The 24,522-nt window shown below is 39.1% G+C and overlaps 1 protein-coding gene across 5 annotated transcripts in view; it reads right to left on the minus strand.

The window, feature by feature from the left end:
- The window catches only part of RUBCN (rubicon autophagy regulator), a 61,395-nt gene extending 47,974 nt beyond the window's left edge, over positions 1–13,421 (minus strand). For all 5 annotated transcript variants that reach the window (XM_034999957.1, XM_034999955.1, XM_034999953.1 and 2 more), the window contains exon 1: positions 13,175–13,421. In XM_034999957.1, coding sequence (XP_034855848.1) covers positions 13,175–13,239 — 65 coding nt within the window. In that variant the 5' untranslated portion in view covers positions 13,240–13,421. The remainder of the gene's footprint in view (positions 1–13,174) is intronic.
- Between the last annotated feature and the right edge of the window lie 11,101 nt (positions 13,422–24,522).

A 24,522-nucleotide genomic window follows, 5' to 3' on the forward strand; every position in this document is an offset into this window, starting at 1 on the left:
GCCAATATCTCTGATGAGCATGGATACAAAAATCCTTAACAAAATATTAGCAGACCAAGAGCAATGATATATTACAATAATCATTCACTATGATCAAGTGAGATTTATTTCTGGGATACAAGGGGGTTCAATATTCACAAATCAATCAGTGTGATACACCACATCAACAAGAGAAAGAATTAAAAAATTACATGATCATTTCAATAGACGCAGAAAAAGCATTTGACAAAGTACAACACCCATTCATTATAAAAACCCTCAACAAAGTAGGTTTAGAGGGAACATACCTCAACATAATAAAGGTCATATATGAAAAACCCACAATGAACATCATACTTAGTGTAGAGTTTTTCCCCTAAGATCAGGAACAAGACAAGATGTCCACTCTCATTGCTTCTATTCATAGTACTGCAAGTCCTGGCCACAGCAATCAGACAACAAAAAGAAATAAAAGCATCCAAATTGGTTCTTTATTTGCAGATGACATGATACTATTTATAGAAAACCCTTAAAGATTCCACCAAAATACTATTAGAAGTGATAAATGAATTCAGTAAGATCACAGGATACAAAATCAATATACAGAAATTCATTGCATTTCTATACACTAATAATGAAGTAGCAGGAAGAGAAATTAAGAAAACAATCCTATTTATAATTAAAACAAAATAATAAAATACGTAGGAATAAACTTAACCAAGTAGGTGAAAGACGTGTATTCTGAAAACTATAAAACATTGATGAAAGAAATTGAAGACAACACAAACAAACGGAAAGACATTCCATGCTCATGGATTGGAAGAACAACTACTGTTAAAATGTCCATACTACCCAGAGCATCTACAAATTTAATGCAATCCCTAGCAAAGTATAAACAGCATTCTTCACAGAACTAAAACAAATAATCCTAAAAATTGCATGTAAACACAAAAGACCCCAAATAGCCAAAGCAATCTTGAAAAAGAAGAATAAAACTGGAAGTACCACAATCCCAGATTTCAAGATATACTACAAAGCTGTAGTAATCAAAACAATATGGTACAGGCACAAAAACAGAATAATAGCCCAGAAATAAACCCACAATTATATGGTCAATTAATCTTTGACAAAGGAGGCAAGAAGATGTAATTGGAAAAAGTCTCTTCAAACAATGGTGTTGTGAAAACTGGACAGCTACATGAAAAAGAATGAAACTAGACCACTTTACATACACACAAAATAAACTCAAAATGGATTAAGGACCTAAATTTGAGACCTGAAACCATAAAAATCCTAGAAGAGAGCACAGGCAGTGATTCTCTGACATCAGCTGTAGCAATATTTTTTCTAAATATGTATCCTGAGGCAAGGGAAACAAAAGCAAAAATAAACTATTGGGACTACATCAAAATAAAAAGCTTCTGCACAGCAAAGGAAACCATCAACAGAACTAAAAGACAATCTATAGAATGGGAGACAATATTCACAAATGACATATCTGATAAAGGGTTAGTATCCAAAATATATAAAGAACTTACAAGGGCGCCTGGGTGGCTCAGTTGGTTAAGCGACTGCCTTCGGCTCAGGTCATGATCCTGGAGTCCCTGGATCGAGTCCCGCATCGGGCTCCCTGCTCGGCAGGGAGTCTGCTTCTCCCTCTGACCCTCCCCCCTCTCATGTACTCGCTCTCTCTCATTCTCTCTCTCTCAAATAAATAAATAAAATCTTTAAAAAAAAAAAAAAGAACTTACAAAATTCAACATCAAAAAAATAAATAATCCAATTAAAAAATGGGCACAAGACATGAACATTTCTCCAAAGAAGACATACAGACGGCCAACAGACACATGAAAAGATGGTCAACATGACTCATCATGAGGGAAATGCAAATCAAAACCCCAATGAGATACTATTCTACACCTGCCAGAATGGCTAAAATCAAAAATACAAGAAACAACAAGTGTTGGTGAAGGTGTGGAAGAAAAAGGAACCCTCTTGCACTGTTGGTAGGAATGAAAAGTAGTGCAGCCACTGTAGAAAACAGTATGGAGGTTCCTCAAAAAATTAAAAATAGAATTACCATATGATCCAGTAATTCCACTACCCATATTCTTTGGGTAATATGAAAACACTGATTTGAAAAGATATATGCAACCCTATGTTTATTGCAGCATTATCTACAATAGCCAAATTATGGAAGCAGCCCAAGTGTCCATTGACAGATGAATGGATAAAGAAGATGTGGTTATATACACACACAATGGAATATTACTTAGCCATACAAAAAAATAAAATCTTGCCATTTGTGATAACATGGATGGATCTAGAGAGTATAACACTAAGTGAAATAAGTCAGGCAGAGAAAGACAAATACCACATGATTTCACTCGTATGTGGAATCTGAGAAACAAAACAAACAACGACAAAAAGAGACAAATCAAAAAAACAGACTCTTAACTGAGAACAAACTAATGGTTACCAGAGGGGAGGTGAGTGGAGGGAATGGGTGAAATAGGTGAAGGGGATTAAGAATGCACTTATCATGATGAGCACTGAGTAACATATAGAATTGTTCAATCACTATATTGTATTCCTGGAACTAATATAACACTGTATGTTAACTACACTGGAATTAAAAAAAAAAAAAAGTGATACTCAAGGTGAAAACAGAAAAGTTACAAGCAAACGTTATTTATGTATTTTTTATTTCAGAGAGAGAAAGAGAGTGCATGCACATGCAAGGGGAGGGGAGGTACAGAGGGAGAGGGAGAGAGAATCCTAAGCAGTCTCTACACCCAGCGTAGAGTTGTTGTGGGGCTGGATGTCATGACCCTAAGATCATGACCTGAGCCATAATCAAGAGTTGGACGCTTAACCAACCGAGCCACCCAGGTGCTACACAAATACTATTTTTTTTAAACAGTGCTATGCCCCAGGTGATATATGGAAGTGTCTAATCACTATATTGTACACCTGAAACTAATATTACACTATGTAACTGGAATTTAAATAAAAACATAAAAAATAAATAAAATAAAAGGTGCTATGCCATATAACTAACACATAATCACTAAAAATAAGTGAAATATATGACAAATAATAAATACATAATAAGCAATTATAAAGTGAGAGTCAATCCAAGAAACACATATTAGCATATCTTGGATCGCCAGTGCCCTTTTTAGGAAGGACAAGGAAATAGCTTCAACTCATTGGCATACCCCCTCCACAGTGTGCCATTTATCTGCAATGAACTGTGGTATCTACCTGAAATCAAGACTGAAGGTCAGGTTGTCCCAAGTCAGATTATGATTTGATCTCTGAAATGTGAAGGTATGTGATACCTAAATGATGGAATATCATGAAACCATTAAAATCTTTGATTAGGAAAAGTTTCCAAGGTTAATGATATATTAAAGTACAAAAGGCAGAATATAAAATTGTATTTATGATCTCAACATAAAAATACTGAGAGAAATGGAGATATGTAATAATGGTTACCTCTGGTTCTGTGAGGGAAATATAGAGGAGAGAAACTATTTAGCCCTTCCTTTTTTCAAGTTTTTTTTTATTTTTAAAGATTTTATTTATTTATTTGTCAGAGAGAGAGAGGGCACACACAAGTAGGCAGAGTGGCAGGCAAAGGGAGAAGCAGGCTCCCTGCCAAGCATGGAGCCTGATACAGGACTCGATCCCAGGACCCTGGGATCATGACCTGAGCTGAAGGCAGATGCTCAACCGACTGAGCCACCCAGGCATCCCTGTTTAGCCCTTCCTAAACAGTTCTAGCAATTAATGAAAGATCAAGAATCTGAACAAAGTTAGCAAACAAGAGGCTGGAAAGTACCATCAAGGATTTTTTAAATCCCAAAGTGTCAAGGACATCTTATGCTGAAAGATTGTGGTCACGTAAACACCTGGGACTTTTAATACCAAAAAGCACTCCCTGAAAAGAAGTGATAGGTTCCTTCTTTAAAGTGGAGGAAAACATAGTTAAGTGAAATAATTATTAGTAACATTTAAGTAACAAGAGATTACCACATTTAATTTGTTTAATTTTCTTCTTATCTGGCTCCATATTTTCTGGTTTTAATTATATAGTATTTAACTAATAAAGTATGCAGTTAAATATTTATGATGTTTTTAAGTAAATAATGCTTATAGGAAAAACATGCTTGACTTTACTATAGTCTCTCAGCTCCAGGGCACCTAGGAGAACCTAACCATTGGCTAGTCCCATCTCTTTAATGGCTGACAGCAGAATCTTAATGTCTGGGGGCGAATAAGTAGTACTCCTAGGCATGCCTGTAACTTCAAATCTATTCAACAAATGCCTCACCAATCACACTACATTTGAATGATATCAAATTTACTGAATTTCAACAATGAGCAGATTTACCAAAAGGAAAATCCCTTATGTCAGAAACCTAACCACTGATGATGTACAAACTCCTTGGTATGGAGTTCAAAAAGTCACCATCATGTAGCCCCAATCTAAATACCAACTTTCCCGCTCACTACTCCGCAATTTGAAAATAGTCTCTCTTCTGGGGCACCTGGGTGGCTCAGTCGTTGAGCGGCTGCCTTTGGCTCAGGTCATGATCCCAGGGTCCTGGGATGGAGCCCCGCATCGGGCTCCCTGCTCGGCAGGAAGCCTGCTTCCCCCTCTCCCATTCCCCCTGCTTGTGTTCCCTCTCTTGCTATGTCTCTCTCTGTCATATAAATAAATAAAATCTTTAGAAAAAAAAAAAAAAAGAAAACAGTCTCTCTCCCTACCACACTCTATTATAAACATGACAACCTCATACCTACTTCCATGGTTTTATTTATGCAGACATTTCCACTTAGAACGCTTCTTGTCTCATTCAGGGATTCAGGTTCAGCTCTAGTTCAACGTTCTCCTAAGAAGTTCTAAATAATCTGACCAGCTATAACTCCTTTGTTAGAAACCCCATAATATGTGCTGTCAATATACCATTCCTCCTGATGATCCTTTAAAAAATTGCTATTTATTATTGTATTTTATGTGGTTTGTTTCCTTAAGGACAGAGACTATGTCTTTTCTATTTCTTAGGTGCTGTGATAAGAAGGAGAGAGAAAATGTCATGCAGCAGAAAGAGAACAAGGTTCATAATCAGGCCAACCTGAATTTGAATCCTAGCTCTCCACAAACTAGCTATGCATCCTTGGGTAAGCCATTTAAATTCTTTAAGCTTCAGTTCTCTCAGTGTAATTGATAATCTATAGAAAGCACCATCAAAGGGTAGATAAAGACATTCCTTCTCTTTTCTCTGTCCTTTTCCCTCTTTGAATTTCCATTGCACAAATATAATAACTCCAACTACATCATAAGGGGTACCTGAATAAAGCCTTCTTACCCATTCCGCCTCAGAGAAAAATCTGCCAAAAACTATCTAGGATTGGACAGTCTGCAACACAAATTAAGACTTGTCACTGTGCTCTGCATCTAAAGAATATCTCAACTGATTTTATTTTTTTTAAGATTTTATTTATTTATTTGACACAGAGAGAGATAGCGAGAGCAGGAACACAAGCAGGGGGAGTGGGAAAGGGAGAAGCAGACTTCCCGCCCAGCAGGGAGCCCGATGTGGGACTCGATCCCAGGACCCTGGGATCATGACCTGAGCTGAAGGCAGATGCTTAACGACTGAGCCACCCAGGTGCCCCATCTCAACTGATTTTAAACCAGGGTCAAATTGCCTCTTAGTAAGCACAGATTCCAAGGCCTGATCATGCTCAGGGTACTCTAGCAGGAAAGCTAGGAAGACTTCCTCAGATTTGGAGATACCTTGTATATAAGAGAGACTCAAATCTGCTTACTTAATGGGATGGTAGAAACATAGAAGGTTTTATTGCAAAACAATAAGGTTAATTTCCTGAGTCACTGAAGAAAGCCAATCTCACTACCTGACAGTCACATCTTATGTTGTCTGGGTAGAAGAATGCTTTACAAGCAAGGTAAAGGAGGCACACACCATCCCTTCAAGAGCAAAGGCACAGGAGGAAAGACAATGCTTCAGTTGCCTCCAGTTTTAGGGATACTATTTTAAAGTAAAAGCTAATCATCATTACAACTAAAACTAGATTATCTTAAATATTGCCAAGGCAAAGAAAAAGCAAAAGAACATTATAAAAAATCATTTTTAAAAGATGACAGAATTATGATAAAACAGATATGAAATAAAAATAAAAGTCAATGAAATAAACTCAATTATTTAAAACAAAATAGCCAGGGTGGCTGGGTGGCTCAGTTGGTTAAGCAACTGCCTTCAGCTCAGGTCATGATCCCAGAGTCCTGGGATCGAGTCCCGCATCTGGCTCCCAGCTCATCAGGGAGCCTGCCTCTCCCTCTGACCCTCTCCCCTCTCATGCTGTTTCTCTCTCTCTCTCTCTCTCTCAAATAAATAAATAAAATCTTTAAGAAATAAAAAATAATAAAATAAAACAGTCAATCAAGCAAAAAGGTAAGCAGAAATTATGATATTACATCAAGGTTGCATTCAAGGCAAGAATCATTTAAAAAGACAAAGAAGCCATAATGAAGATGTAGCTCTCACTAATTTTATGTATCTAATAACATGGCCTCAAAATATATAAAACAAGTCCTGGGTGGCTCAGTCAGTAAAGCGGCCGACTCTTGATTTCGACTCAGGTCATGATCTCAGGGTCATGATATCCAGCCCCAAGTTGGGTTCTACGCTCAGCAAGGAGTCGACTTGAGATTCTCTCTCTCTCTCCCCCTCTGCCCCTCCCAATCCTGTGCACTCACACTCTCTCTCTCTCTAAAATAAATAAATCTTAGATATATATACTATATACATATATTTACATAATATATGTTTTATATATATATATATAAAACAAAACATACACATGAAACAAAAACTGCAGAAAATATAAAAAGAAAATTGAGGGACACCTGGCTGGCTCAGTCGGTGGAGCATGAGATTCTTGATCTCAGGGTTGTGGGTTCAAGTTCCACCTTGGATATAGAGATTACTTAAAAATAAAATCTTAAAAAAATGAAAAATGAAAACAAAAAAAAAAAAAACAAAGGTAACGGGAGATTAATTTTCAGATCATAAAACCAAAAGTGAAAGAGTGATTAGAAGAGCTGAATAATATTATATATAATAAGTTGTTCTTTAAATCTAGAAAGCTACATCCTGAAGAACACTTTTTTTTAAGCATAGGACTTTCACAAAAACTAGCCTTGTACTAAGGTACACACAATAAAAAAAGTCTCCAAAGTCCTCCAAATCAGAAGAAGTACAAGCATATTCTCTGGCCAGAAAGCAATTAAGACAGTGAGCAAATAACAAAAGTAGAACAAATAGGAAAAAAAAAAACTTAAAAAATTTAAAACTCTCAAAGGACTCTTGAAGAGGCAAAAATAAAGTCATGGCATTGAAGGGGGTGGAGAGGGAATGACATTATGGCTCTTAATGCTTTCTTCGCAAAAGCATCCAAGTGAGAAAGCTCATAGGGAGACTGTCTTAAAATCTTTTAGAAATTATGGGATTCTGCTATTTTCTAGTAAAAAAAAAAAAATCAATCATCTCTTTACTCCTACTATCTAGCAGAATTTCTGTGAATTTCATGGCCCCATAAATTTTGAGAAGTTTGTCAAGTCCCTATTTAGTTACTAATAATTTATGATTTCCTTTAATAATCTTCTCTCCTCTCAATCAAGTGTGGGTTAAACTTCAAGTGAGCCTGATGCAAAGGAACTAAAAACATGTAAGCATGACCTAGTTGTTTCTGAAAAACTCAGAATTAAATCTATAACAGCACTGTTCAATTCAACTTTCTATGATGCTGGAAATGTTCTATATGTGTGCTGTCCATTATGGCAGCCACTAGCCCCAGTAGCCATTAAGCACTTGAAATCTGGTTAGTGTGACTAAAGAACTGAAATTTTAAATTTTATCTAATTTTAATTAATTTAAACTTAAATCGCCACATGTGGCTAGTAGCTATTATGTTGGACAGAGCTGGTCTATAACCACTCAGGTAGGTTGGTAAAATTTAGGGAGGAAAGATTACGAAACACACACAAAAAGACTTCATTTAATAAAAGAAGTGATAAAGCAGCTATAAAAAACAGAACAGGGGTGCCAAGGTGGTGCAGTCAGTTAACCAGCCGACTCCTGTTTTTGGCTCAGGTCATGATCTCAGGGTTCTGGGATCAAGCCCCATGTCAGCCTCCGCACTTAGCGTGGCGTCTGCTTCAGGATTCTCTTTCTCCCTTTGCCCCTCCCCCAGCCTGCTTGTGCTCTCTCTCTCTATAAAATAAATGCATAAATCTTTAAAAAAAAAAAAAAGGCGAACAGCTGTGGGGAGGATAGATACTGGGAAAAGCTTCAGCTTAGGGTCCCTGCTGTCTGCTGATAGGCCTCTCTTTCCTGGGTTCTGACAATAGCATTCCCCCCTCACAAAGCTTCAAGAGTATGTTGCGGGGTGAGGGGGCAATGGGCAATGAGGGTAGGTGTACTAACAACTGGATTAGCAGTATGGATTGCTCAAATATTATTTGATCCTCCTGCTTTACGACTAGTTCTATATAAACTGTCAACCCCTACCTTGGTCAAAGAAAAAAGAGAAAGAAAAGGAAGAAAATAGAAAATGAAGATAAATGTAAAAAAGTGAAAATGAATAGGGAGAAAGGGAAAAAAGAGGCCCTTCCAAAGGCAACAGTACCACTGGCACCTGCCCAACTATAAGAGGCATGACCAAACTGTTAAGGTCTCCATTCCTTGAATAAATACTCACTGAATGTCGATTATGTTAGGCACTGGGCTTATGGTGGTGAAAGAGGAAGAGTCCCCATCTCTCAAGGTATTCAGAATGAAATGGGGGAAATGGACACTTACATAACTATGCTATGCAGAGAGAAGTGTTACAAAGAGAGATGGAAAAGGGCAGGTCAGGGATGCCTTCTAAAGGAGCGTTATTTAAAAGATGACTAATAGCCTTCCAGGCGAAGGAGGAGGGACTGCAGGGAATGTGGAGAAGCAAGAATGAGAGTGGTGAGGAAGAACATGTAAGAGTGAGTGAATGCGGGCGCCTGGGTGGCTCAGTCATTGGGCGTCTGCCTTCGGCTCAGGTCATGATCCCAGGGTCCTGGGATTGAGTCCCACATCGGGCTCCCTGTTTGGCAGGAAGCCTGCTTCTCCCTCTCCCACTCCCCCTGCTTGTGTTCCTGCTCTCGCTATCTCTCTCTCTGTCAAATAAATAAAATAAAATCTTTAAAAAAAAAAAAAAAAAGAGTGAGTGAATGCCAAGGTTTTGTAACCGGGAACTTCGTAGGGATTAAAGTACAGATTAAATGTCAGGGACGAGTTTTAACCATTTTCTATGTTTCTGTAAGAAAATACTAAACATTTCTGCACAAAATACTATAGTAACTTTGCTTAAGGTGGTGGCTATGTGGAGGCTGTTTGGAATGAGGGCCAAAGTTCAGACTGGAAGGTCAGTTAGGAGGCTACTGAGATAGTCCACAATGAGAGATAATAAGGGCCCTCGATGAATTTATTGTTTATATGTGCCCAGAATTCATGTCCCTTTCTTTTGGGAACAGAACTCTCCTTTTCCACAGGGGAATCACCCCTCTGCCAATTACCCTGGTCCATGAAGTTCCAAGAAAGTATACCCTTGCCTCAAGATCCAGGGTTGGGCACGTAATTTAGGCCTGACGGAACAGCATATCCCATACCCTCATTATAAGAAGGGGAACATAACTCAGGTCAATCCAAAAATAGCCAGCCTCCGAATTTTTGCTTTTGTTATACCTATTAGGATTGCTTTGTTTTGTTTTTGTTTTGTTTTGTTTTGGTTAGGATTGCTTAGGGCTATCCTGTAGAAAAGTCTGCCTGAGACTGAAGTCAACACACAGGGAAGAGGAGCCCATGGATAGGGACAAATTCTTGGTTAAGTACCTACAATTGGCCATGCCTGAAGCAAAACTACTCCCTGGATTTTTTAGTAATATAAGCAAATATATTTGGAAATGGAGAAAAAAATAAAGCTTCCAGAGAAAAATCAGGAACAAAATTCATAGGACCTGGAAACTGCCTGGATATGGGAAATGAAGAGGAAAGTATCAAATTTCACCTTGAGGCTTCTGGGTTTGCTGAGTGAAAAATGCTATTAACTGAGATAGAGAACAGAAGATGAAAAGGTTTTAACCAATGGACTGAGCTCAGTTTGGAGACACTAAGAAGTATTTTAATACTTGAATTTTGACTCTTTCTGCATCACTGCACCAGGAAAACTGCATATAGCTGGGTTCCAAGTTCAGACTGCATACCCCAAGGCAGGCTAGGGTGGCAGAGCAATGCTAGAAGAACCATTCCTTTCATTGTTTAGTAGTTTCACCAGACAACCTCCAAACAACTGGCTCTTACTACCCAACTAAAGAAAGAGAAGCATTATGCCTAAGCAGTATATATAGCATTTTGCTAGAGTGATGACTAGCTAGATGAAAATTAAGGGAACCGATGAAATAACTACACTCCAAGGATAAAGTGAAAAGCTAGGCTAACACCCCCCTCCTCAGTGTGCTGAACTCACAGGAGGCATGGAAGGAGGAAGAACAAGCTGTACAATTGAGAACAGCAACCAGAAAAGCACATACCCATCTTATTTCAAGAAAACGGGAGGAGACAGCAAGTAGACATTTTTTGCACTTAGCACATACCAAGCACTCCATGAAGAGTTTCATGCACATTGTCTTATCAAAACCTCACAAGTTACCAGTCAGGAAGGCATTATTTTTTCCACTCAGATGGATGCGGCAAATTAAGTAGTAGAATTAGGATTCAAATGCAGGTCTATCTGGTTATAGAGCTTATGCACATTTCACTACATCAACCACTTTCAGAAAATATACTGATAAGTTTATCCTTTATATATAAAAATGATGCCATCTCCAGATGCCTGGGTAGTTCAGTCAGTTAAGTATCTGACTCCTGATTTCAGCTCAGGTCATATCAGGGTCATGGGATTGAGCCCCGCATTGGGTTCCATGCTCAGCACAGTTTGCTTGTCCCTCTCTCTCTGCTCCTCCCTGCTCATGCTCTCTCTCACTCTCTCAAATAAGTAAATAAAATCTTTTAAAAAAATGATGCCATTTCATCATGAAGATTTTTTTCCGAATTGGGTATTTTATTGACCATAGAAAGTTAGGTTAGCAATGACCCAGCCACAATGCATCAATTCTCAGGCACAGGTATGTATATGCGAGTTGTCTGTTTGGAGCTAAGGAGGCCTTTGGTGCCATGAAGCCTCATTAAACAACACATTCTGAGTTAACCAGCCACCAACAAAGAGCAGGCTATAGCAACAATACCAGTGCCCTTGTGGGGATAGTCCCACTGCAGAAATTAAATTTTGACTAGAGTTGCTTGGTTAAGAGGCAAGCATTAGAGGGGCACCTGAGTGGCTCAGTCGGTTGAGCGACCAACTCGGGTTGTGATTGAGCCTAGTGTTGGGCTTCACACTCGGCAAGGAATCTGCTTGGGATTCCCTCCCTCTCCCTCTGCCCCTCCCCCTGCTCACACGCACGCTCTCTTCTCTCTGGTGAATAAACAAATCTTTAAAAAAAAAAAAAAGAGGCAAGCATGGAAAAAATAATAGAAAAATATACCTGCAAAGGAGCTGTCCTACTGGCCTGAATGATAGGCAAAGAATGCTATAAAATTCATTATCTTATACATTTCTTTGTCCCAGTATATTAGCATGAGAGGCAACATAGAGTAAGTATTAAAAGTGCAGACTCTGAAGCCAAATTGCCTGGGCTTGAATCCCAGTTCCACCAGGATTCACTGTAGGAACTTGGCAAATTATTTATCCTGTTCATGTCTTAGCTTCCTCATCTATTAAATGGGGATAATAATAATAATACCTGTCTCATACAGTTGTCATGAGAAGTAAATAAATTAATACTTGTAAGGCTCCTAAGCAGTGCCTGGCATGTGATAAGTGTTTATTTAATAAATAACTAACCCAACTAGATGGGGAGGAAATGTGAGCTTGAATTTCCAACCCAGGCTCTCCCACGTGAACTGGTAAAGGAAAAGAAAAATGAACAAAAACCTGTTTAAGATTTATATGGGACTTTTCACATGAAGCATTTCACAGACATCTGGAGGAAGAATAAATAGCCAAATATACATAAGCAGAAACCGAAACATGGAAAAGGGAAGTAAGATGTTCAGTTTCACTGAACGCATCATTCACACATCTCAGGCACGAACCCAGTCTTGTCAGTCCACATTTTGTACAGCAGGCCACATGGTAACAGTGTACATAAAAGAATAGTCAAACTTAAAAACAGCCAGGTCTTCACCTGGGCACAATATCTCATTAATTTCCCCCTGCTGATATTTTCTCACTGAAGCAAACCCTAAATATGCGAAGCACCTATACAGAGATTAAGTCACCATTTAGTCAAAGCAGTTTCTAAAATCCTAAACCCTCCATTTCTAAAGGGTATGAACTGGATGACAATAGTTGCATATAAATAAATGTGAAATTGCTTAATTGCATTGTGGGGAAGGAGAGAAGGGCTTGAAGATGAAAAGGAAATGACAGAGATCCTGCCACTCTGACAGAGGCACGCACACAATTTCTAGTTTCATTAGCAAGCCCCCTCCCCCACACCATGGGCCATTACAATCGTCCACTTTCATACACAGGCCCTCCTTCTCGTCTTCTTCCTCACATTCGTCCCCGCCTAAGCTTCTTTCCAAGCCAGTCATAATGCCTAACCTTTGCGCCCAGAAATTCTTACAACACCAACCTTCCTAATATTGATCCGACATGCTGTCACCTCCAAGTTTCACTTGGGCCATCAACCTTGAGCCCTACTCCTATCTATGGACTCCGGCCTGTAAAATCTCACCAAAACACCTCTCAACAGCCACCTCCTCTCCTGCTCCCCCTGCCCTCAGCATATTCTACCCACACTCATTAAACCCGTTCCCTCGTCCGTCCTATCCACGCCCTGCCAGTCCCTCCTCTCACAATTTCTTCCCAAACAAGTCGCCCCAAGCAGTCGCCCTAAAGTCTATCATGCCCGACACTTCTCTCGGTGCTCTCCGAGCCCTCCCAACCCTCCCGGTGGTTCGGTGCATCCATCTGCCCCCGACTCCCCGGGCCCTTCCCACCCCACCTGCTCTCCTCTGGCAAGCGCTCCTCGCAGCCGCCCAGCTCCATTCCCGCGCCCTCTGGACGCATCCGGGGCTGCGACGTCGCCTCCTCTCTGAAGAGAGGCTTCCCTGCCGCTTCGTCCTTCAGGGCTCCCGAAGCCCCAGGGAACTGAGGAGGCACCCTCGGTGGGTGGGCTCTGGGTGATGCACTACACCCGGGTTGACAGCAGGCGCGGTGATTGCTGTCTCAGCTGCGGTTTCTAGCCTTGCCACCCCCACTTCCGGCTCCAAGAACTACAACTCCCAGCAAGCACTTCGAAGACTCGGCCGCTCCCGGCATGCTCTGCCCTGTCCAATCCGAGGCCGCGCTCGCGGCGGATGAAGACCCTGGCTGCGTGCTCGCGGGCGTACACTAGGCGGGGAACGTCAACGTTAGTCTCTGGAATACGTAGGGGTGCGAAGCCTTGCAAGCTCCTGTCACGCTTCGCACTTGGGGCCAGACGGGATCAGAAGTCTAGACTGGGGAATGACGCTGGTCTTGATCCAAGTACTGTTAACCGCACTTCTGCCTACCCTGGCTTAACACCTGTCGGTGATGTTTGAGGACATCAAGTATTTTAATGGAGAGCTCACAAACTGAAGAGCACAGGTTGCTTTGAGATCGCAAAGGAAAAGCAGGAGGGAAAGGCTTTTGGGGAAGGTTTTCTGGAGAACTGATGTCAGAGTAGAGTTTTTAAGGATAAGTATGAATTAGCCAGGAGAAGAGAAAGTGGAAACTGGCCTGGGCATAAGGAAGCATGCTGGTTTGGGAAGTACTGGTTCTGAGTAGTAATAAGAGCTGGAAAGACGTGGGGAACAGAGTGGTGTTGCTGAGCAGGCACCCTAGATCATGAAGTGTCGTTCTAGAGTTTGGGTTTTATCCTTAGAACAATTAGGAGCAAGTTAAGAATATGCAAATCAAGAAGTGATTTGACCAAACCTGCTTAGAAAACTACTTTTGACAATGTGGAAAGGGAATGGGGTATGTACCATGTTGGAGGTAAGAGTGGAAGAATGGATAGGAGAGGAGACTGAAAATCCCTATAGAGGCCAAGCAGGTAATGCCAATGAGTGAAGTGAGCTGGTTGTAGGAGAATGGCAGAAATTCTGAACTGGAAAGCTCATCCAAGAAGGAAGGTCTCACCTTTTCTATAACTGAATGTTGCAAATGGGCATATAGGCCTAGAATTGCCTTATACTCTGATTTTGCAATAGAAGCTGGAGTCTGCATTTTTAAGTACAATTTCTCATTTTTAAATACTGGTAACAATTTTTTTTATTGTAAACATTACACAGGCAAAAAAAAAAAAAAAAAAAAGTTTGTAGGCTAAATGTGCCTTTGGGTTACTAGTTTGCAAGTTCAGGCCTGAACTGGGGCAGTAGGGAACAAGGAGGTTGGGATTAGTGCATTGGTAAAGCAATAGAATCAATACTACTCTGTGAAGGGGATATCTAGGTTAGCTCCATGGAAAACTAGTTACTCTATTAAAAATAATATATAACTTCCAGGAATTTTCAAACCTGAGAAAACTTTTTTGTGAATTAAAAGTGAAGTGAGGGGTGCCTGGGTGGCTGAGTGGTTTGGTGGCTGCCTTCGGCCCAGGTCATGATCCCAGGGTCCTGGGATTGAGCCCCATGTTGGGCTCCCTGCTCCACAGGAAGCCTGCTTCTCCCTCTCCCACTCCCCCTGCTTATGGTGTCCTCTCTCGCTGTCTCTCTCTCAAATAAATAAATAAGATCATAAATAAATAAATACAAAATGAAGGAGCTTTTAAATCCAAGTTATGATTTCCAACTTCCATTATATAAAAAATACTCTTTGTTCAAACTTTCTCGTATTTTCCTACTAAAGGGTTATACTTTTTTAGAAAGGGGCAGTGTTAATCACTGGGATTTTGCTTCTATTTCTACAAATGTATGAACTTCATTTTTGTCATACAGTATAATCCCAAGTTAATGCCACATGATCTTAGCATATTTACATGAAAGTCCACTTTATCAGGAAATTCTAGAACTGAAATTGTAAAAAGTCTCAGAGAGTTGTGTAGTAAAAGTTCTGGGAAAAGTTACACCCAAGTCTGGGTTTACACATAATTAAAGCAGTCAGTTAATAAATGTGATAATAACCTGCATTAGCCCTGTGTCCCCCTGTCCCATCCTTCTGCTTTCCCTCACCCCAGATGGCCATATCCTGAGTCCCTGCTTTATGATTATACTGCTTCCCTTTTTATAGTTTCTTTGTATTACTTTATATACCTAGAAATTATTTTTTAAATTTTTGTGTTTTAACTTTATAAAAAGGATATTGAGCTGTATTTATTCTTTGAGGCCTTAGTTTTTTTACTTAATATTACATTGATAAGATTTATTCACATTATCATATGTCACTGTAGTTCATTGATTTTGACTGCTATATAATAGTTAATTGTGTGAATACACCAGTTTATTCATGCCATCTTTCAGTGATAGGCATTTGGGTTGTTTCCAGGTTTTTGCTATTGTAAACAGTGCTGCTATTAATATTCTTTTACATGTGCCCTCTTGTATATAAACAAAGGTTTCTCTTGGGTACATACCTAGAAGTGGAATTGCTAGGTCTAGGTCATAGGGCTATTGTCTATTCTAGCTTTTGTTTTGAGTGATGGGTTTGTAGGTGCACAGTTTTCAAAATAACGAGTTACGATGTCATAACTAATTATAATTAGTTACTTAAAATAACCAAAAAATTAAAATAAAATAATTAACTAACCAAATGAAAATGGGCCATGCATGGAAAATAATGAGAGTATGTCATGAACCAAGGATTGTGATTAATCCAATATTGCACTTCTGAGGCCCAAATGCAAAGACTGTCAAATATGCAAAAATATCTAGCATGAGGGTTCAATAAGTCACATAAAAATAATGGCCTTACTTAGAACTGCTTGCTGAGGTAATATTTTAAAAGTAAAAAAACCTGAAGAAGTTTGTTTGATCTTGATCAATGTTTTTGTTTTCAAGATCACCAGGATGCTAGTTTTATACAAATAGTAATAGGTCCTAGAGTACCAATGGCAGAAAGCCAAATTCACTCAAGAATCAGTTATTCAAATAATGGATTTTTAAAGCTCATTACATTTACCAATTAGCCAAAATTTTGTTTTAAGTAGTCTGTTTCTTATTTTTTATATAAATTCAATTTAGTTAACATATACTGTATATTAGTTTCAGGGGTAGAATTTAGTGATTTATCGTTTGCATATAACACCCAGTGCTCATTATAAGTGCCCTCCTTAATGCCCACCACCCAATTACCCCATCCTCCACCCACCTCCCCTCCAGCAACCCTCAAGTTTGTTTCCTAGAGTTAAGCATCTCTTAAGGTTTGCCTCCCTCTCTGTTTTATCCTACTGTAAGAAGTAGGAAGTAGTCTTCTTAAATATATTCAACAAATATCGATTATAGTCATGAACATATTTTTTATTATATTCACTAAAATTACTCTTAGCAACATTTTTAAAAATATTCAAATTTTAAAAGCTAAGGAATGGCTGCCACTGGCCAAGTCAAAAACAATTTGAGCATCAACATGAGTTAATCCATGAAATAGATACATATCTACAGTATTTTCAAAGGCAAGCACAGCCCTTACACTCTTTACCCCTTTGCTTTTCAAGAGAGAATTTTTGAACACAGGATGAGTCTGAATTTCTATGGAAACTTACATGCATATATAAATAAGTATGCAAATAATAAATAAATAGAAAAGGGAAGAAAGAAAGGGGGGAGGGAAAATTGTTTTCCACAGTAGAATGTTAACTAATGAATGTAGAGGAATAATAGACTTAGAAAATCACTATTTTGTAACCACCATTGTAATAATTGGTTCATGCAGGAATCATGAATGGATGCTAAAGCCATTAATGAAATTTGTTCTGAAACAGAATATTTATACAGTCTCAAACTATCTACCCACATATCATTTACTCATTAGAAATGGGAAAAAGAGGTACCTTTACAATAGAGAAATCTGGCAGACATAACCTTAATCAGGTGATCAAAGTTAAAATCACCCATAAGACAAAATGACATCATGTGCCTCCTAACGTTAAGTTCTGAGAAGGACACAGCATCACTTACATAGTACTTGTGACAAAAGTGAATAACACGAATTTAATCACAGGCTAACAATAAGACAAAGTAAAATTGGAGGACAGTCTATATGACAACTGCCTTCAATCTTCAAAAATATAAATATCATAAAAAACTAAGAAAAGCTGACAAATTTTATCAGATTAAAGGAGACAAAAGAGGCAGGACAAAGAAATGCAACATGTGAGCCTGGATTGGATCCTAGATTGGAAAAAAAAAATGTTATAAAGGATAATTATTTATTAGGATAATTGGCAAAATTTAAATATAGACTGTACATCGGAGAATAGAATTGCATCAATGTTATATTTTCTGAATTTGATCAATTTTAGCATGATTATGTAAAAGAATATCCTTAGAGATATATTCTATATCCTGATGTCTGCAATTTACTCTCAGATTGTCCAACAACAACAAATAAGAATTACAGCCATCTGGGGGGCACTTGGGTGGCTCAGTTGGTTAAGTGTCTGCCTTCAGCGCAGGTCATGATTAGGGTCTTGGGATCAAGCCCCACATTGGGCTCCCCACTTAGCGGGGAGTCTACTTCTCCCTCTCCCTCTGCCCCTTCTCTTGCTGGTGCTCATTTTCTCTCTCTCTCAAATAATTAAATCTTAAAAAAAAAAAATAAAGAATTACAGCTATCTGTGTATCTGGATACCAATCTTCCTCCACTTACAATGGGGTTCCATCCAAATAAACCCATCATGAATTGAAAATATTAATTGAAATTGCATTAATTGAAATTGCACTCAATACACTTAACCTGGGGCACCTGGGTGGCTCAGTTGGTTAAGCGTCTGCCTTCAGCTCAGGTCATGATCTTGGAGTCCTGGGATCAAGCCTCACATCAGGCTGCCTGCTCAGCGGGGAGTCTGCTTCTCCCTCTGCCTCTTCCCTACCTGCTCATGCTCTCCCTCTCTCAAATAAATAAATAAAATCTTTAAAAAAATGCACTTAACCTACTGAACATCATAGCTTAGCTTTAAACATGCTTAGAACACTTCCATAATTAGCCTACAGTTGATCAATCCTATAACACAAAACTTATCTAATAATAAAGTGTTGACTATCTCATGTAATGTACTGAATAGGGAAAGTGAAAAACCGAATGTCTGTATGAGTACAGATTAGATGTAAATGTATCAGGTGTTTATCCACCAGGTCACCTGGCTGACAGGGAGCTGGGCTGGCTGTTGCTGCCCAGCACCATGAGACAGTATCTACTGAGTATCACTAGCCTAGGAAAAGATCAAAATTTAGAATTCTTAGTTCAGTTTCAACTGAATGTGTATCACTTTCATACCATCATAAAGTCAGAAAATTCTGTCAAACGGTAAGTTGGGGATTGTCTGTATAGAGAAAGCAAATGTGGCAAAACTTTAATAATTGGTGAATCTTGGTGAAGGGTATAGCTGTATTACACTATGTTTACAACATTTTTCTAGATTTTGAAAATAGGCAAGGATTTTAGTATGGTTTTGTTTTCTCATGACTGCATCCTTAAATCAATGTGATGAAAATTTTAGTGTTTCACATGGAAATTTCTTCTTTTATAATGATTAATTTTGAATATATTTTTAAGTTAATTTCTGTTTTTTTTTCCAGAGTTTAGCATTTTAAAGAAGTCTTTGTCCAATTTTGCCAAAACACATTCACTGACTTTACCAAATTTACTGATTTACCAAAATACTTTTTTTTCCTTTTCTCTTCTTTAAATAAAGCTTAAAAAAATTTTGCCAGGTCTTTATTGACTGGTTCTATTCTGTCTTCACAGCAACATTTCCACCCACTTTATTTAGTATTGGTTAATTTATTCAATTGTATGGGAAAGCTCATTGTCATCCATGGGTAATGCATACAAATTCAGAAATTAAGAAGTTACAATGAAATTTTTAAAAAATCTTATTTCCAGGGGCGCCTGGGTGGCTCAGATGGTTAAGGGTCTGCTTTCAGCTCAGGTCATAATCCCAGGGTGCTGGGATCGAGCCTCAAATCGGGCTCCTGGCTCAGCGGGGAGTCTACTTCTCCCTCTCCCTCTGCCTCTCCCCCTGCTCATGCTCTCTCTCTCTCTCTGTATCTCTGTGTCTCAAATAAATAAAATCTTTAAAAAATAAAAAAATAAAAATCTTATTTCTGGGCTAAGCAAACCCTTAACACATTTAAAGAATATTCAATATGTCGCTGTCTCAGCTCTCTGAAACTCTAGCTGAATAAACCTGAGCCAAGAGAATGGATCCTCTCCTGAGGGAAAGAGAAAGATGAGAGTCCAGCCATGGCTCTTGATCCCAGAACAAGGCGGCCAAGGGGCAAAGGGAGAAGAAGCATGGGGAAAAGAAAGAATGCCTAAAGACCCTATGACTCTGGAATCCTGGCTTTCCAGAACCTTCCTAGACCACCAAACTGTCTAGTACAAATCAAGGATATATTTTTTAAAGGAAACCATGGTGTAAATAAGGAGAAACTGTGACTTACATAGATTTATGTAACTTTAGAAAATTCCACAACTAGTCATTCAGTGAATTGACTAGAATCCTTGGTTGACAGGATGCCTACCCTGCCCAGAGAAGACAAAGCCCAAGAAGGAGTGAACTAGAGATCCAACCCCTGAGTCCAGTAAGAATTCCACTTCAAGTTCCCCTGCCCACCCAGAGTAAGTTCTCTAGTCAGAGAAAACTGGTAGTCAGGGACGTGGAGACCAATAATGCCTTCGGCTATGCCTACAACCCGGCCTGTCGGGTATCTGCTGTTCTGCTCTGCTGTATCACCGTCCTGTAGCAGTATCTTTCACAGAGTAGGAACTCAAACTCTGTTTGAACAAATAAATGAATGAATGAATCCTAAGATTAAAAAGCAGAAGATTACAACAGTGAGAGGAGCTTAGAACGAAGGAAAACGGCAACACAAAGCTATAGCAAAGCAGCAGAAAAAGTTACTGCAGCAGAGACAGTGGCAAATGGGGTAGAACGAGAAGAACTGAGCAGCAAAGAGAAGAAAAACTGTACTGTGCATGCAAGTGGCTTAAGGGATTCAGGTATAATGATAATAGCTATACCTAATACATACTATACCTACAGGTGATAAAAATCATACCTAACTCCCTTAGTATACCAGCGTAATGTAATTTTTATAAATTTACAAAAGCACAAAAATCCACTTCTGAAAAGCAAGAGGTGATACCAAAATCAGACAGACATTACAAGGAATGGAAACTACACATCAATATCACTCATGAGGGGTGCCTGAGTGGCTCAGTTGGTTGGGCGTCTGCCTTCGCCTCGGGTCATGATCCCAGGGTCCTGGGATTGAGCCCCGTGTCAGGCTCCTTGCTGAGCAGGGTGTCTGCTTCTCCCTCTCCCTCTGCTCCTCCGTCTCCCACTGCTTGTGCTCTCTCTCTCTCTCAAATAAATAAAATCTTTTAAAAAAATCACTCATGAAAAGAAAAACAATATCCTTGACAAAGCATTAGCAAACCAAAATCAACAATATATAAAAATGATAATACACCATGACCAAGTAGGTTTCTCCTAGAAATGCAAGGGTAATTCAACATTTGAAAAAAAAAAAAAAAATTTTAAAACCCCATTTGGTCATCTCAATGGGTGCAGAAAAATACTAGATAAAATTTGACATTCACTCATGATGAAAACTCTCCGCAAGCCAGGGATAAAGGGAAACTTCTTCAACCTGACAAAGGGCATCTACCAAAAAATCTAACATAATGGTGAAAGATAATGCTTTCGCCCTGGGGTTTGTCATAAGGGAAAGATCTTCATTTCACGTCCCCTTTTAAATATGGTACTGGAGGGGCACCTGGGTGGCTCAGTCGGTTAAGCAAATGGATCCTCTCCTGAGGGAAAGAGAAAGATGAGAGTCCAGCCATGGTTTTTGATCCCAGAACAAGGAGGGCAAAGGGAGAAGAAGCATGGGGAGAAGAAAGAATGCCTAAAGGCCCCATGACTCTGGAATCCTGGCTTTCCAGAACCTGAGCCTTAAGCTCAGGTCATGATCTCAGGGTCCTGGTACGGAGCCCTCATTGGGCTCCCTGCTCAGCAGGGAGCCTGCCTCTCCCTTCCCCCTGCTCAAGCTCGTTCTCTCAAATAAATAAATAAAATCTTAAAATAAATAAATAAATATGGTACTGGAGTCCCCAGGCAGTGTAATCAGGCGAGCAAAAGAATAAAAGTCATACAGATTGGAAACAATTAGGCTGAGTGAAGTAATCCAGGTTAAAAAAAGAGTATATACTGGGCGCCTAGGTGGCTCAGTTGGTTAAGCAACTGCCTTCGGCTCAGGTCATGATCCTGGAGTCCCGGGATCGAGTCCCACATCGGCCTCCCTGCTTGGTGGGGAGTCTGCTTCTCCCTCTGACCCTCCCCCTCTCATGCTCTCTGTCTCCCATTCTCTCTCTCAGATAAATAAATAAAAAATCTTAAAAAAAAAAAAGAGTATATACTGTATGATTCTACTTATATAAAATTCTAGAAAATGCAAATTAATCTGTATGATCAGTGGTTGCTTAAGTAGTGGTTGGGGAAAGGATTATAAAGGAGCACAGGAAAACTTTTGGGGATGATAGATATATTTATTATCCTCTTTATGGTGGTGTTTTTGCAGGTCTATACACCATATGCCCATATAAACTGCACACTTTAAATATGTGTCTTTTATTATCTATCAATTACACCTCAATAAAGCTGAAAAAAGGGGGACTTAGAAGAAATATCAAACTAATAAAAATAAGATATGGAGTGAAACACATGAAGTGTGCTTACCTTTGAAGAGAATGGAGATCTCTATGCACATTTTGAGAAGAGAGCCACAACATGTTGGTAGAAAGGTATGATGATGTCGGATTTAGCAAAAGTAAAAATATAAGACTCCCAGTTAAATTTGATTTTCAGATAAATAATGAAAAATTGTTTAATATAAATATATCCTAAATATCGCATGCAACATCCTGTAGTAGAGAAATTGGCTATTTATTCATTGTTTATCTGAAATTCAAATGTAATCAATCTCGTATTTTATCTGGCAACTCTAGACATTGTCTTATGTATGCTGTACGAAATCAAGCCTCTAAAAAGGCAGTTACTTGAATTCCATGTTTATTCTGATTTAGATGAAGCTGCTGAACTACTGTACTCCAATGTCTATATATTCAGTGTCCAGCGCAGTACTGTACTTATTCACAATACCTACTCAAAAAAAATTTTTTTTTTTTTTTGCTGTATGAAGCTCTGCAAGCTGTATGAAGATAGGAGCTGAATCCATCTTTACTCATCATTTTATCCCCAGAGCCTATTACAATGTCTGGTGCTCAATGATTGTATAATTAAATGAATAACTGCCTCTCATGCCCCAGAAAATGCGGGGTTGACCTTTTAACTCCAGCCCTTGTGGCTGGCAGATCTACTTCTTAGACGAGCCCCAGTTCTGATTTCTCAGTTTGTCTTCTACTTCACTTTTGCTGTATGTGTCTCAAGCTGCTGTTTTGTTTTCTACTATTTTGTATGTGACTGACATATCCTTACACAATGTTTCTCATTTCCTCGTTTTTCCCTTTGGAATCTGGGTGACTACTCTGAGACTCAGACCCTCAGCCTTTGGGGAAATCTCAAAGTCTGAAACACAACAGCTAGGATTGCTTAATGAAACATTGGGGCATGTTCCTTTGAAGTTAAGGAGATTTGGAGTCAAGCTTCAGTTTTGGGGAGAAGATCAGGATAAAAGGGAATCTTTATATATATTGGTGGTGGGTAGGATTTTATATATTTGGGATTTTTCTTATCTGTCCTATGAATACCTGAAGTACAAAATGCATCCAAACTCTAAATGCATTACTTTTCTTCCATAACATTAAGAACTTAACCTAATGTTCTTTCCTGTAGATTACTCCCACAAATAAGCAGAGATTATAGAAATTATTTCTAGGGAGAGAATGATATTGTGAAGGAAAATGTTTCATGTGTAGATTTTAGAACCATAAGAAATCCAAGAATAATTACATATGATGTATGTATTTAGTATAACTACTTCTTGTTTTGCAGATGAGTATGAGACCCAGACAGTCTCCCAAGTTCATACAGTGAATGACTGAAGTGAGTGAAAAAGGTACCACTCAGTAAAACCTAGGTCTCTCTCATACTTTTATCTCTATAACCCATTTTCCCTAGTTTTTAGTAGTCAGGGGAGGGTTGGTGGCTGTTGGGTGGAATAGTAATAAAATCAAGCACATTGTGCTAAGAGCATATATGCTACTCTCCTTGACATGCCAAATATTGTTCTTGGGGCTTTTTAGTCCAAACCTTCCTTTACCATTAAAGTTTCTTGCACCCCTTCATAGGTATGTCCTGAGCTGATTCACTCTTCTTTGGTTTTATTTTTGTCTTGGGGAAAAAAATAATTAAGTACAGGCTACCGTGGTTTTGAGATGCTTTAGGTCACTGGTTCATCTCTATGCAAAAAGAAATTTTAGGAAGTGGACAGGAGGAAGGTGGCAGAGATTTCTAAATGGACGGAATACCTGTCCCTGGTTTTTTCCTTAGATGCAAATGCTTTAGATAGCTTTAAGCTGTTATGAGGGTGATATAACCTAAATGCTCCCATAGAAGCACAGTTGCTTTGGAGGAGGAGAAAGAGGTAAGAAGAGAGGGAAATATCATGTTTTGCAAATAGGAAAAAAAAAGTTATTATGCAGGAATTCATAAAATATTAAGAAGTTTTCCTACAAGGATGATTAGAAAGAAAAACGAATCCTATCAATTCCCAACGCAAATGAATTAGAGAAAAATGCAGCCAAACAAGCAGAGGTACTTACCCATCTCCTAAGAGAAGAAGAGGTGTTATTAAGGTAGCTAGTACCGTGTAAAATGTTTTAGAGTGCCGGTTGAGAAGTGGTACAGATGCAGGAAACGTTAGCATTTGCTTTTATTGGTAAGGTGACGCAAGAATTGTTACTGCAGCTTTTGCTCTGCATCCAGACGTGGCGACTCCGCATGTTGCAGGTGAAGGAGCTGCCTGGGAGAGGGGAGCTCTGCAATCTAAGCCCTATGGGGTCTATCCTGCCTCTGAGGCTGCATTGCAGCGGGGTGTGAAAGGTTCGTGTGTACCAAACCTTAGGGGTCTTTCTGAAGCAGGACGGAGGGGAAGGACACGGAGGAACACATCTCATTTAAGGCATGCGATCCTGAGGTGCTCA

Source organism: Mirounga leonina, unplaced genomic scaffold (genome assembly GCF_011800145.1).
Source record: "Mirounga leonina isolate KUSES-001 unplaced genomic scaffold, KU_Mleo_1.0 Mir_115, whole genome shotgun sequence".
In the NCBI taxonomy this organism is placed as follows: Eukaryota; Metazoa; Chordata; class Mammalia; order Carnivora; family Phocidae; genus Mirounga; species Mirounga leonina.